The sequence below is a fragment of the Ornithorhynchus anatinus genome, chromosome 5 (assembly GCF_004115215.2).
Source record: "Ornithorhynchus anatinus isolate Pmale09 chromosome 5, mOrnAna1.pri.v4, whole genome shotgun sequence".
Taxonomy (NCBI): domain Eukaryota; kingdom Metazoa; phylum Chordata; class Mammalia; order Monotremata; family Ornithorhynchidae; genus Ornithorhynchus; species Ornithorhynchus anatinus.
The window spans coordinates 3,515,092-3,529,036 of NC_041732.1; the positions used below are offsets into that span (position 1 = coordinate 3,515,092).

A 13,945-nucleotide genomic window follows, 5' to 3' on the forward strand; every position below is an offset into this window, starting at 1 on the left:
AAGGCCCATCTCCTCCGAGAGGCCTTCCCAGACTAAGCCTTCCTTCCCTCTCCTCCCCTCCCCTTCTCTGTCCCCCTGACTTGCTCCCTTTAATCATAATATTGATTGTATTTGTGAAGCGCTTACTATGTGCCAGGCACCGTACTAAATCCTGGGGCGGACACTAGCAAATGGGGTGGAGCACTGTCCCTCGCCCCATATAATAATTACGGTACTTGTTAAGCGCTTATCATGTGCCAAGCCCTGCTCTGAGCTGCGGGGGTACCTGCAAGTTAGGTTGGACACAGTCCCTGTCCCACATAGGGATCACAGTCTCAATCCCCGTTTGACAGATGAGGTAACGGAGGCCCAGAGAAGTGAAGTGACTTGCTCAAGGTCACACGGCAGGCAAGGTGCAGAGCCGGGATAAGAACCCATGACCTTCTGACTCCCAGGCCCTTCCCCATCCACGACACCACACCGCTTCATCCCCCCCCCCCCCCCCCTCCAGCCCCGCAGCACTTGTGTCCGTATCCGTCGTTTATTCATATTAATGTCCTTCTCCCCGTCTAGACTGTAGGCTGGGTGGGCGGGGAGTGTGTCTATTGTTATGTCGTACCCTCCCAGGCGCCTAGTACAGGGCTCTGCACGCGGTAAGCGCTCAGTGATTGAATATGAATGAATGAACCGTGTCCGTCTGGTTTCCGTTGGAGCAGGTGACGTTGGAGAAGGTCCTCGGGATCACGGCCCAGAACAGCAGCGGCTTGGACTGCGACCCCAGCACGGGCCAGATCGCCTACCTGGCGGGGTGAGTACGGGCTCGTCTTCCCTTCTTCGGGGAAGGCGAGAGGTGCGTCAGAGGCGCCGGGATGCCGACGGGCCGGGCGACCGGTCGCCGGTTCCTCGTCCTCTCCGGCGGACTGGAAGGGAGGACGATGCTTGTTTTTAAATGGTATTTATCAGTGATGATAACTGTGGTTAAGCGCTCAATGTGTGCCCGGTCTAGCCCTGCGGTAGATACAAGGTAATCAGGCTACACGCAAGCCCTTTTCAAGCGCTTATTCTGTTCCGGACGCTGTACTGAGTGCCAGGGTAATAAATAAGCTGATCGGTCAAAGCCCGTGTTCCGCAGCCTTAATCCCTGCTTTCCAGATGAGGGAACCGAGGCACGGAGAAGTGAATTAATAATAATAATGTTAATAATGTTGGTATCTGTTAAGCGCTTACTATGTGCAGAGCACTGTTCTAAGCGCTGGGGGAGATCCAGGGTGATCAGGTTGTCCCACGTGAGGCTCACGGTTAATCCCCATTTTTCAGATGAGGTAACCGAGGCCCAGAGAAGTGAAGTGACTTGCCCGAGGTCACAGAGCAGGCAAGCGGCGGAGCCGGGATTGGAACCCAGGCCCTTTTGTAGCCCGGGCTCTGACCACTTGGCCGTGCTGCTTCTCGTGAAAGGAGATGGTGATAGGGCTTGGCAGGTTAGGGGTGAAGGAGTGGCCGGGAGGTGGACGGGGGAGCGAGACATCCTTCCCCGCCTGACCCGTCCTCCTCCCCCTCTGCAGCTGTGTGGTGGTGATTTTAAACCCCGAGAAGAACAAGCAGAGGCACATCCTGAACACATCCAGGTAAGGGAGCGGTGGGAGTCGGGGGGCAGAGGGGCGCCTCTCCTTTTTACCACCCACCTCGGCCCGTGGGGGACCCATCCTTCCCGGGACCGGGTTCTCCGGAACGGCCCCCCCGCCCCCGTCGCAGCCTGGGGGCGGGCGATGGTAACAATAATAATCACGATACCTGTCAGGCGCTTACTGTGTGCCAAGCACTCTTCGAAGCCCTGGGGTAGGTGTGAGATCATCAGGTCGGACCGGTCCCTGCCCCACGTGGGGTTCACGGTCTTAATCCCCATTTTCCAGATGAGGTAACTGAGGCCCAGAGAAATGAGCCGACCGGCCCAGGGTCCCACAGCGGCCTTGGGGCGGGGAGGATCTCGTTGGGGGCGGGGAATGCGTCTCTCTGTGGTTGTATTGGACTGGCCCAATAACAACAGTAATAATGACGATAATCGCGGTGTTTGTTAAGCGCTTACTGTGTGCCAGGCGCTGTTCTGAGCGCCTGGGTGCGTCCAAGCAAATCGGGTTCGACACAGTCCCTGTCCCACGTGGGGCCTGCAGTCTCCATCCCCATTTTCCAGATGAGGGAACTGAGGCCCGGAGAAGTGAAGTGAGTGGCCCGAGGTCACCCAGCCGGCAAGTGGCGGAGCCGGGATTAGAACCCGTGACTCCCTTCTGCCTCCCAGGCCTGTGCTCCATCCACTCTGCCAAGCTGCTTCCCCTGCGCCGTGCCGCTTCTCCTCAGTGCTTAGTGCGGTGCTGGGCACGCAGTAAGCGCCCGATAAATACGAGTGAATGAATGAGCAACCGCCCCCCCGCCCCCCTCCACCCTCTGCTTCTAAAATACATGGCAAGCCGACGGTGCCACCGGCGGGGGGGATCGGCCAGCTGGGCTAGTCGGGGTCGGCAGGAGAGCCTCCTCGGGCACCGGCGTCCGGGCCATTCCAGATCTGGAAGTGGTTCCAGGTTCTGGGTGCGGTCCCTGGCGTCGGTCCACCCCGGGCCGATGGGCAGGCCATCGTGACCGGCCCTCACCACTCCGTGCCTGGGGGCTCTGCCCTAGGCCCCGTTATCTGGGGGTAATAATGATAATAATAATATTGGTGTTTGTTAAGCGCTTACTGTGGGCCGAGCACTGTTTTGAGCGCTGGGGGACATACAGGGTGAGCAGGTTGTCCCACGTGAGGCTCACGGTCTTAATCGCCGTTTTGCAGAGGAGGGAACTGAGGCACAGAGAAGTGACCTGCCCACAGTCACCCAGCTGCCGAGTGGCAGGGCCGGGATTCGAACCCATGACCTCTGACTCCCAAGCCCGGGCTCTTTCCACCGCTTCTCTTAAAAACTACCTTTCTCCCCGTCGGGGAATCGAACCCCGGGCTCCCGCGTGACGGGGTAGAGAGTCCAGCTGCGATGGACCTGGCTCTGGGGTCCCCTTGGTTCCGACCAAGGGGCCGGTTGGCAGGTTGGGGAGCCCAAGCGGGTGGGCTAATGCCCTTCTCCAGCTGCTGGTCCCCAAATAATCATTCATTCATTCATTCAGTAGTATTTATTGAGCGCTTACTCTGTGCAGAGCACTGTGCTAAGCGCTTGGAATGGACGGTACGGCAACGTGATCGTGATAATGGTACTTGTTAAGTGCTTACTTTGTGACAAGCACGGTTCTAAGCACCGGGGTAGATACGAGTCAGTCGGGTCGGACACAGACCCTGTCCCTCATGGGGCTCACGCTCTTACTCCCCATTTTACAGATGAGGGAACTGAGGCCCAGAGGAAGTCAAGTTATAGGTTCGAATCCCAGCTCTGCCACTTGGCAGCTGTGTGACCGTGGGCAAGTCACCTCACTTCTCCGTGGCTCAGTTACCTCATCTGTAAAATGGGGATTAACCGTGAGCCTCGCGTGGGACGACCTGATGACCCTGTATCTGCCCCAGAGCCTAGAACGGTGCTCCGCACGTAGGAAGTGCTTGACAAATACCAACGTTACTGTTATTACTTGCCAAGGTCAGCCAGCGGACGTGCGGCGGAGCCGGGATTAAAACCCAGGTCCCTCTGACTCCCGGGCCCGTGCTCTGCCCACTGAGCCACGCTGCCTCTCGGTCGAGGATAACAATGATGGTGTCTGTTAAGCGCTTCTGTGTGCCGAGCACCCTTCTAAGTGCTGGGGTAGATATGAGATCATCAGGTTGGACCAGTCCCTGCCCGCCGTGGGGCTCCCACTCTTCATCCCCGTTTTCCAGATGAGGGAACTGAGGCCCAGAGAAGTGAAGAGCCTTGCCCAGGGTCTCACAGCAGACATTTGGAGGGGGTCCGGATTAGAACCCGCGTCCCAGGCCCGTGCTCTGTCCACTAAGCCACACTGCTTCTCTCGGGCTTGGGTCGGGACCCCCAGGTTACAGCACCCCTCCCCCTCTCCCCGAGGACTTTTAGCGGGGCTCTCCCAGACCATCCAGGCTCCTGCCGGGGAGGGGACGGGGCGGCGGAGAGTTGGCAGACTCAGTCTCTGACCTTGCCAGGGCTGGGGGAGGAGCCTGGGGCCGGCCTCCTGGATTCCTCCGTCGCTGGCTTCTCAAGTGAGAAATGGATGACGTTCTCGCTCTGTCCCTGTCTCCTTGTGTCTCTCGGCCCCAGGAAGACACTCAGCGCGGTCTCCTTCTCTCCAGATGGCAAGTTCATCGTCACGGGGGAGGTGAGTCCGGGTCGGATTTAGTGCCGGGCTGAGGCCCTCTCCCTCCCCTTCTTCCCCCTTCCCGCGGGGATCCTTGAGCCCGGCCAACTCCATCCCCGATCCAGCCGACGGGGGCAAAAATCAGACCCTTTGTGCTCTCCCTCCTCCCTTTTTCCCACCCCGACCCGGGCAGGAAGAGCAAATGAAGATTGTGTGGCTCCATATCTGGGTGTGGGTCTGGGGCCAATTCTCCTTTGGGGGTCACAGGTCACACTCAGTAGCATCTCTCTCCTTGGCTTGGGCTCGCTGGGCTGGGGTTAATCTAACCCTGGGCCGTGGAGCAAAAATCCCAGTGTGGCCTCCTCTCCCCCCAACACACGCTCCCCCCCCCCCCGCCGTAGCACGGTACGGTTGTCTCGGAGCCCCGATTTCCGACTAGAGCCTGCGCCTCGGGGTGTCCTGTTCTAGGGGACCCTACCAATCCACGCTCAAGTTGCGATTACACCGTGAGCCCGTCACTGGGCGGGGATCGTCTCTATCTGTTGCCCATTAGCGCTTGGTTCCGTTCTCTGCACATAGTAAGCGCTCAATAGATAATGAATGAATGGCCAGTTAAGCTGAGCCAGACCCTTGCTCTCTCCCACGTGGTCCTCCGGGTCCAGGCGCGGGCGCCTCCGAACCAGAACGTCTCCCGCTCCGGAGCGAGGCTTCCCCGGAGGGCCCGGGGAAGGTGGGGGGGGGGGGGGGGCTCTGCTCGGCGCTCAGGAGCTAGGCCATCCGAAATGGCCGCCCTTTAGAGGTCATGGGATCCAGCCCCCCCGCCTCCGGGCAGGCGGTGTGTCCACCCATCCGGGTCCTCCCTCGCCCACGTCTCCCCCCCGGCCTCTTTCAGAACGGGCACAGACCGGCCGTGCGGGTCTGGGACGTGGACGAGAAGACGCAGGTGGTCCAGCTGCTGGGCCACAAGTACGGCGTGGCCTGCGCGGCCTTCTCCCCCAGCGTGCGGTACATCGTGTCCGTGGGCTCCCAGCACGACATGGTGGTCAACGTGTGGGACTGGAAGGTACCGAACCGGGACGGGGCCGGGGATGAGGGGGCGACGGGGTTAGGCAGCTCTGAGCCCCGGCCGCTGCGGGCCCCCGGTTCGGAGCCGGCCCTCTGGACAAGTGACTTGATCTCTGTGAGCCTTTGTTTTCTGGTCAGCCCCCTGGGCTTCTTCATCCCTCCTGGATCCCTCCCTACGGAAGGCAGCGTGGCGCGACGGAAGAGCCGCGGGCCTGAACCCTGGAGGTCCCGGGTTCGAGTGCCGGCTCTACTCTGACGCCCGTCGGCTGGGTGGCTCTGATGTTGGTATCTGTGAAGCGCTTACTGTGTGCCGAGCACTGTTCTAAGCGCTGGGGGAGATACAGGGTCAGCAGGTTGTCCCACGTGAGGCTCCCAGTCCTCATCCCCCTTTTACAGATGAGGTCACTGAGGCCCAGAGAAGTGAAGTGACTTGCCCACAGTCACCCAGCTGACAAGTGGCCGAGCTGGGATTCGAACCCATGACCTCGGACTCCCGAGCCCGGGCTCTTTCCACTGAGCCACGCTGCTTCTCTGGCTTTGAGCAAGTCACTTCGCCTCCCCGTGCCTCAGTTTCCCCTGCTGGAAACTGGGGGCAATGATAGCCGAACCCTACCTCGCGGCGGGGGTTACGAGGAGTAAATAACTACACAACGTAAGGCGCCTTGCTAATGAAAGCACCACCTAGAAACTCACGTATTATTATTAGATTCTTTCAACGCCTAGAACGGAGGTCGGCACATAGTAAGCGCTTAACGGATACCGTCATTATTATTATTATTTATCCTCCTCGCTCCCAGGAGTTTGGGAGCAAAAACAGTGGAAGTCCAGTTGGGCTGCCCTCACTGGGCAGCTCCCTTATTTATCCATTCAATTCAGTCGTATTTATTAAGCGCTTACTGTGTGCCGAGCACTGTACTGGGGCTTGAGAAAATATAGGACCACAGTTAACAGTGGCGTTCCCTGGGAGGTGGTTGACCAGTGGGCGTCCAGTCGGGGCTCCGGAGAAGGAGGCTGGCGGGATCTCTGGGGCCCGGGAAGACCGGATCGCCCCGCGGCAGGGGAGCCGTTGCCCCCCTCGTAGGAAGCGGGCGCTTGACTGACTCGTGAGGAGGTGGGGGTGGGCGGGGGGTGGGCTAGGAGACCCAGCCTTTAGGAAGGTTACTAATTGCTGGTGTGGTATTAACCGATACCGTAATTAATTAATAAATTACACCAGAGCTGGGGCTTCCCTGCCTGGAGCCGGAACGGCTCTGTATAAGGCGACACTTCCTCCCCTCCTTCCCAACGGTCCTTTTGTTCTTTTTCCGTGACGGGGGTGGATACCAACTAATCAGGTTGGACACGGCCCCCGTCCCACGCGGGGCTCGCCGTCTTAATCCCCGTCGGACAGATGAGGGAACTGAGGCCCGGGGAATTAAGTGACTCGCCCAAGGTCACACAGCAGGCGAAGTCGGAATTAGAACCCTGATCCTTCTGACTCTCGTCCACCAGGCCACACTGCTTCTCGGTCCTCCCACCGCCGCCCCTCTCCTGTAACTCCCTTTGCCGATCCCCTCCCCGGCGATCGCTCTTCCCGTCACCCCGCTTCTCCCCACGCCCCTCAACCCTTCCGACCAGGTTGGCCCCCGGGACTTTGGCCCACACAGGACCCGATCGATCGATCAATCGGTGGTATTTATTGAGCGCTTACCGTGGGCAGAACACTGTACTAAGGGCTTGGGAGAGTCCAGTACAACCGAGTTGGCTGACGTGTTCCCTGCCTACAACGAGCTTGGAGTTTAAAGAGGGAGAGGGATTATTAATATAAATAAGCTAAGGATATGCACATTAGTCCTGTGGGGTGGAGGGTGGGGACAATATGTGCTTAGAGGATACGGATTCAAGAGCGTCAACAACGCAGAAGGGAGAGTCAGGGAAAAGGGGGCTTGATGGGGGGAGATTTCTCGGAGGAGATGAGATTTTAATAAGGCTTTGAAAGCGGGGAGAGTGGTGGTCTGGTGTAATTAATTAATTCTGGTATTTGTTAAGCACTTACTTCGTGCGGGCACCGTTCTAAGCTCCGGGATGGGATGCAGGCGAATCGGGGCCGGACACGGTCCCTGTCCCAGACGGGGCTCACAGTCTCAATCCCCAGTTTCCAGATGAGGTAACTGAGGCCCAGAGAAGTGAAGCGACTTGCCCGAGGTCACGCAGAAGGCCCTTGGGGGAGCCGGAATTAGAACCCATGACCTCCCGACTCCCAGGCCCGGGCTCTAGCCACGATGCCGTGCCGCTTCTGGGGGGCGTGGAGGGGAGGGAATTCTAGGCCAGAGGGAGGATGTGGGCCAGGGGTGCCAGCTGTGAGCTAGAGGAGCGAAGTGTGCGGGCTGGGCTGTAGTAGGAGATCAGTGAAGTGAAGTTAGGGAGGAGGGGGCGAGCTGATCGAGTGCCTTAAAGCCACCTGGGAAGGAGTTTCTGTGTGATGTGGGGGTGGGTGGGCAACCCAGAATGGCGTAACGGATGGAGCACGACCCGAGAGTCGGGAGGTCAGCGGGTTCAGATCCCGGCTCCGCCACTTGTCCGCTGCGTGAATCTTGGATAAGTCACTCCTCTGGGCCTCAGTCCCCTCGACTGTAAAATGGGGATGGAGACTGTGAACCCTAAGCGGGGCCAGGGACCGTGTCAACCCGATTTCCTTCTATCCACCCCCGGCGCTTAGAACAGTGGCCTGGCCCACGGTAACAAAGACCATCGTTATTATTTATTAACCCCTGGAGATTCTTGAGGAGTGGGGCGATGCGGGCTGAACGTCCAAGCCTCCCCTGGCCCGGGGGGACGGGCCCCAGGTTCGGGCAGGACTCGACACCACTCGGACGGCCTCTCGGCCCGGTGCAGGACGAGGCGGGGGGCGGGATGGGGGCGGTGCGGCCCGGGGGGTTGGGACCCGGGCACCCTCCTCTCTGACCCTTTGCAGAAGAGCAGCGTGGTGGCCTCCAACAAGGTGTCGTGTAAGGTGGTGGCCGTCTCGTTCTCCGAGGACAGCAGCTACTTCGTGACCGTGGGCCACCGGCATGTCAAATTCTGGTTCCTGGAGGCCTCCAAGGAAGCCAAGGTGAGAACCTCCTGCCCGCCAGGGTCCCCCGGAAAGTTGGGAAGGGGGCGAGGCGAGTCGACGGTCTTGGGGGGCGCAGAGTGGCCTCCCGGGCTGTAGGAAACGAACCACTCCAGATCCCGGCCTTTCCCGGTCCCAGTTTGTCCCAGTTCGGTGCCAGTCGGTCCGAGAACTCCTCATCGCCTCAGGGGTTTGCGTGATGGAAGGCTGACGGCCCCGGGGCGGGCGGGTCCGGGCCCAGCTGCCGGGAGGGAGGCTCGGGGGCGGGAGGGCGGAACCCCGAGAAGCTGCGAGCGAGTCAGAGTAGCGAGGTGACCTCGGACTAGAGGTGGGGGCCTCCTGGCCCGATGGGATGCTGGCCGGCCCGAAGTCCAGGAGCGTTAGTCAAGTATGGGCTGGTTCCCCAGCCGCCCTGCATGGGTTGGCAGTCAGAAAGGGTGGAGAGAGATTGAGAGACAAAGAGAGGTTACGTCTTCGGTTTCTGCTGGTTCATCTGCCTGATCTCAACGCTTCTTCCCGTGTCTCCTGGTTTCCCACCCACGTGTTCTTTGGGAGACCTCCCCCTTAGTGACTGACCCCCCCCCCCCCCCCGCTATCCGGAACCAAAGGTTCCAGGCTCTACGGCCTTCCCCAACTTCCAAACATTCCCCCCAAAGCCCCACCTCCTCCAGGAAGCCCTCCCATTCTCAGCCCGGCCCACCTGTCATACCCAGAGCTCTGTGCCCCCGTGGGCAACTTCTCACCTCGCTCCCCTCCTACTCCAGCCCAGCCCGCACACTTGGCTCCTGTAGCGCTAACCTTCTCACCGTGCCTCCACCTCATCCATCTCGCCGCCGACCCTTTGCCCAAGTCCTGCCTCTGGCCTGGATCGCCCTCCCTCCTCAAATCCGATAGACGATCAGTCTCCCGCCCTTCCAGAAACCTTACTGACGGCCCATCTCCTCCCAGAGGCCTTCCCTGACTGAGCCTCCCTTTTCCCCTTCTCCCACTCCCTTCCGCGTCCCCCCCGACGTGCTTTCTTTGTTCATCCCCCAGCCCCACAGCGCTTACGTTCATATGTGCGATTTATTTATACTAATGTCTGTCTCCCCCTCCCCGCCCCCGTCTAGACTGGAAGCTCACTGTGGGCAGGGAATGGGTCCTGTTTATTGTTGATTGGACGCTCCCAAGCGCTCAGTACAGTACTCTGTACGCAGCGAGCACCTCATTAAATAACGACTGAACGAATGAGGGGGGGGTGCCCGTCTGCCCTCCGAAACGATGAGCCCGCCCCGAGGTCTGGGGTCGGAATCTGAATTTTAGAACCGCAGGGGTTGGGGGATATGAAGTCGCCCCCCCCGACCGCCCCGTCCCCCATTTCCCTGCGTCTCACTGCCCCCCTTGGCCTGCGCCTTGGGGCCCGTTTCCCGAAGCCCCTCCGCGTCCGAGGCCTCCTCGGCCCGCCCCCGTTAGCGGTCCCCGAACTGCCACCGTTCCCGGCCTCACAGATGACGAGCACGGTACCCCTGGTCGGACGATCGGGGATCCTGGGCGAGCTGCACAACAACGTCTTCTGCGGGGTGGCCTGTGGCAGAGGGCAGCTGGCGGGCACCACCTTCTGCGTTGCCCGCTCTGGCCTCCTGTGCCAGTTCAACGAGAAGAGAGTGTTGGAGAGGTGGATCGACCTGAAGGTAACGGCCCTCTCCGTCCCGTGCGGTACGGGCCCCCCGCCTTTCAGTAATCATCGTGTTAATAATAATGGTGATGATATCGATGATGATTGCGGTGTTGGTTAAGCGCTGACTCTGTGCTAAGTGCTCAGCGAAGCAGCGTGGCTCAGTGGAAAGAGCCCGGGCTTGGGAGTCAGAGGTCACGAGTTCGAATCCCGCCTCTGCCACTTGGCAGCTGTGGGACTGTGGGCGAGTCACTTCACTTCTCCGGGCCTCGGTCACCTCATCTGTCAGATGGGGATTAACTGTGAGCCTCACGTGGGACAACCTGATGACCCTGTATCTCCCCCAGCGCTTAGAACAGTGCTCTGCACATAGTAAGCGCTTAACAAATGCCAACATGGTTATTATTATTATTATATCCGGCGCTGGGGAGGTAGAGTACGTGCTGGTCGGACGCATTCCTTGTCCCACAGGGGGCTTTCGGTCTAAGTGAAAGGGAGAACGGGCGTTTAACAGATGAGGAGACTGAGGCGCAGAGAGGTTTCCGGTGGCTCTTGGCGCTTCGAGATCCCCATGGACGGGGGAGTGGAGGGAGGGCAGCTTATGTGTGTGTATTGAGGGTGGGAGGAATCTCTGCGGACTCGTGGGGTGGGGGGTCTGGCCTACCCCGGGGGTCTCTGTGGCTCGGGAGGTGGGTTTGTCTGGTTGCAGCAGGGACAGCCTGGTGAGCCCCACGGAGCCCCAGATCGTCCCAGCCCAAGGGTTTCCCCCTATCCTGGGGCCTGGATCCCCCCCCCCCCCCCCGCCGATCCGGCCCCTCTCCCCGGCCCGTGTCCCCTCCCCGGCCGGGCTGCCCGGCCCTCTCCCCTCCCGTCCGGCCGCGGGGTCTGCAGCTCGGGGCTCTGCCGTGCCGCCGACTCCCCCAGGTCTCCCTCTCCTCGTGCCTGTGCGTGAGCGACGAGTTGATCTTCTGTGGCTGCACGGACGGGACGGTGCGCATCTTCCGGGCCCGTGACATGCACTACCTGCTCAACCTGCCCAAGCCCCACCACCTGGGCATCGACGTGGCTCAGGGGCCGGAGCCCGGCAGGTACGGAGGGGCGGGCGGGATGCCGGCCGCCCCCGGCCCGTGGGTCGAGACCTCCCTCATCCATCCCCCAGCCGCCCGAACCCCTTCGGCAGGGCAGCCCGGACATCTGGGGCGTCTGGGCAGGGCCCCGCTCCCGGACGTAGTCCAACCCTCGGGAAAGAAGGCAGATGGCCTCTCCCTCAGCTTCCTCTTCTCCAGGAGAGCAGAGTCGGTGTACCCGGACACGGTGGCCTTGGCCTTTGACCCCTGCCGCCGCTGGCTGTCCTGTGTGTACAAGGACCACAGCGTCTACGTCTGGGACGTCGGGGACCTCAAAAAGGCGGGCAAGGTGTGGTCCAACCTCTTCCACAGCTCCTACGTGTGGAACGTGGAGGTGAGCGCCCCTCGTCATTCCCCGACCCTTCGTCCTCCTTTCCCGTCAGCCCCCGGTTTGATCCTGGGGTCTCCCGGGGCCCGATGGGACCGCCGGAAGTCTCTCGCTCCAGTCCCCTGCCTCCGGGCCCGTGACGCCTAAGCCATCCGGGCGGGGACCCGGCAGAGGGATTGCGGCACCTCCCTCAGCCGCCTGCTCTCGCGTCTCCTCCCCTGTGGCCGAATTGTCCGTTCCAGGCGCCTAGTACGGTACAGTAAGCGCTCGATAAATACTGTTGGATGGATGGCCGAACGGTGATCCTTCCTATGTCTAACTGCTCGCTCCGCTGGCACGGGGGAAGCCCATTTCCCCTTGTGTGGGCCTCGGGGCGTCCAGAATTGAACTAGGCCTCGTGCCCCTCCTGGCTCCTTCGGGGCACGGAGGTCGAATCCTCCTTCAGTCGGTCTACGGTATCTATTGAGCGCTTACTATGTGGAGGACACCGTATTAAGCGCTTGGGAGAGGACAGCATGACAGACACATTCCCCGCCCACGGTGAGCCTTCCGTCTAGAGGGCTCCCCCCCAACCTCGTCTTAGGGCTAGAGACCCCAGCCCCTTGTCGCCCGGCACCCGCCTTTCCGTCCCGCTAGTGCCTCTCCATGGCATCCCCTCTCTCCCCGCCTCCCCCGGTCGAAGGCAGGGCCTGTTTTCGGTCGTCTGGGGCCGGGGGGGTCTCGATCCCCACCTCTGTACAACTCCGTAGGTGTACCCGGAGTTCGAAGACCAACGGGCCTGCCTCCCCTCGGGCTCCTTTCTGACCTGCTCCTCGGATAACACCATCCGCTTCTGGAACGTGGACGGCGACACCAGAGCCGGCGACCCGGGGAACGGCTTCAGTCACGTGAGTGGCTCTGGTTTCTCCTCCCAGAATGAATCCCGGGATTCGAAGAGTCCGGGGGTCCAGGTCCGGCCCGGCTCCTGGAGGGCATGAAGTGGTTGGGGGCTTATCCGGCCCGGGGCGGGGGGAGGCGGAGACATAGAGGCCCGGCTCTTCCGGTGGGTTGCTGGGATCCGTAGTCCCGACAGTCCACGGGCTCCCCTTTCATTCATTCGATTCATTCGGTCGTATTTATCGAGCGCTTACCATACGCGGAGCACTGTACCAAGCGCTCGGAACGGACAGTTTGGCAACAGATAGAGACCATCCCCGCCCGATGACGGGTTTACGGTCTGATCGCCTGTTAGAAGCAGCGTGGCTCAGTGGAAAGAGCCCCGGCTTGGGAGTCACAGGTCCTGGGTTTGAATCCCGGCTCTGTGTGACTTTGGGCAAGCCTCTTAACTCCTCCGTGCCTCAGTTCCCTCCTCTGTCAAATGGGGATTAGAACTGCGAGCCCCACGTGGGACAACCTGATCACCTTGTATCCCCCCTCAGCGCTTAGAACAGTGCTTTGCACATAGTAGGCGCTCAACAAATACCATTATTATTGATCGTCCCCTCTGTGTGTGACTGCACTGCCCACTCAGGGCTCCGCCTCCCGGGGGGTTCGCTCCAGGCGTCAGCTTCCGGCCCACACCGTGCGGGGCCGTGGGCTGTCGATACCGTCCTCTGCCCCCTCGGAGGGTTTGGTCACCTTCATGTCCTGGCCTCCTGCTCCGATTCCTGCCTGGGACCGAGCCGGGCAAAGCGGGTCCTCCGGGGACGGCACCCGTCTGTCCTCCTACCGAGCTGGGCCCCTGCCGGTCTCCCGGCTGCGCCTGGGTTGGGCTCCCGCGGGCTCTCCGGCCGCCGGTGACCCCCGGCCTCGCGTTGACCCCCCCCCCCCCGCCCAGGACTTGCTGAAGGTGGTGTACGTGGAGAACGACATCGAGCACCTGCAGGACGGGGCGCACCCCCCGGACCGGAGCGAGGCCGGCGGCTGCGTGGACGTCAAGGCGGGCGTGCGGGTCATGCAGGTCAGCCCCGACGGGCAGCACCTGGCCTCGGGCGACCGCAGCGGGAACCTCAGGTGCGTGGTCCTCCGCTCGGACCTCCTGGCCTCTGGGTCTGGCTGCGGGGGGCCCGGGGGGGAGGGGCTCGCGGCCCACCCTCCACCGACTCCCCGCCCGACCGCCGGCTCCTTGGGGTGGAAACTGAGGCCCCTTCCCCCGCCAGCCTCCGTGGCACCCGCTCCCGGACCCTGCCCCTGTTGATTCTCAGCCTCCCTTCTCCCCATCCCACCCTCCCTACCGTTTCCCACCGCACGTACCCACGATCCTGTGCCCGCGGACGTTGTGAGGAGGGGAACGGAGGCATCACGGCTCAGAGGGAACGGCACGGGATTGGGAGTCAGGAGACCTAGTCCTCGTTCCGGCTCGCCCCGGGGCGAGCCGCTGCACCTCTCCTGGCCTCGGTGTCCTCGTCTGTCAGATGGGCGTGAGATGCTCGCTCTACCTCTCTTTTGGA

At 61.4% G+C, this 13,945-nt stretch overlaps 1 protein-coding gene across 1 annotated transcript in view; it reads left to right on the top strand.

Moving 5' to 3' along the window:
- The window catches only part of WDR62 (WD repeat domain 62), a gene marked incomplete at its 5' end in the record, with an annotated part of 33,576 nt that overhangs the window by 1,307 nt on the left and 18,324 nt on the right, over nt 1-13,945 (top strand). The window contains 10 exons of the mRNA XM_039912176.1: nt 696-787; nt 1,542-1,604; nt 4,215-4,272; nt 5,144-5,314; nt 8,270-8,407; nt 9,895-10,077; nt 10,986-11,149; nt 11,348-11,522; nt 12,266-12,403; nt 13,333-13,508. Coding sequence (XP_039768110.1) covers nt 696-787; nt 1,542-1,604; nt 4,215-4,272; nt 5,144-5,314; nt 8,270-8,407; nt 9,895-10,077; nt 10,986-11,149; nt 11,348-11,522; nt 12,266-12,403; nt 13,333-13,508 — 1,358 coding nt within the window. The remainder of the gene's footprint in view (nt 1-695; nt 788-1,541; nt 1,605-4,214; nt 4,273-5,143; nt 5,315-8,269; nt 8,408-9,894; nt 10,078-10,985; nt 11,150-11,347; nt 11,523-12,265; nt 12,404-13,332; nt 13,509-13,945) is intronic.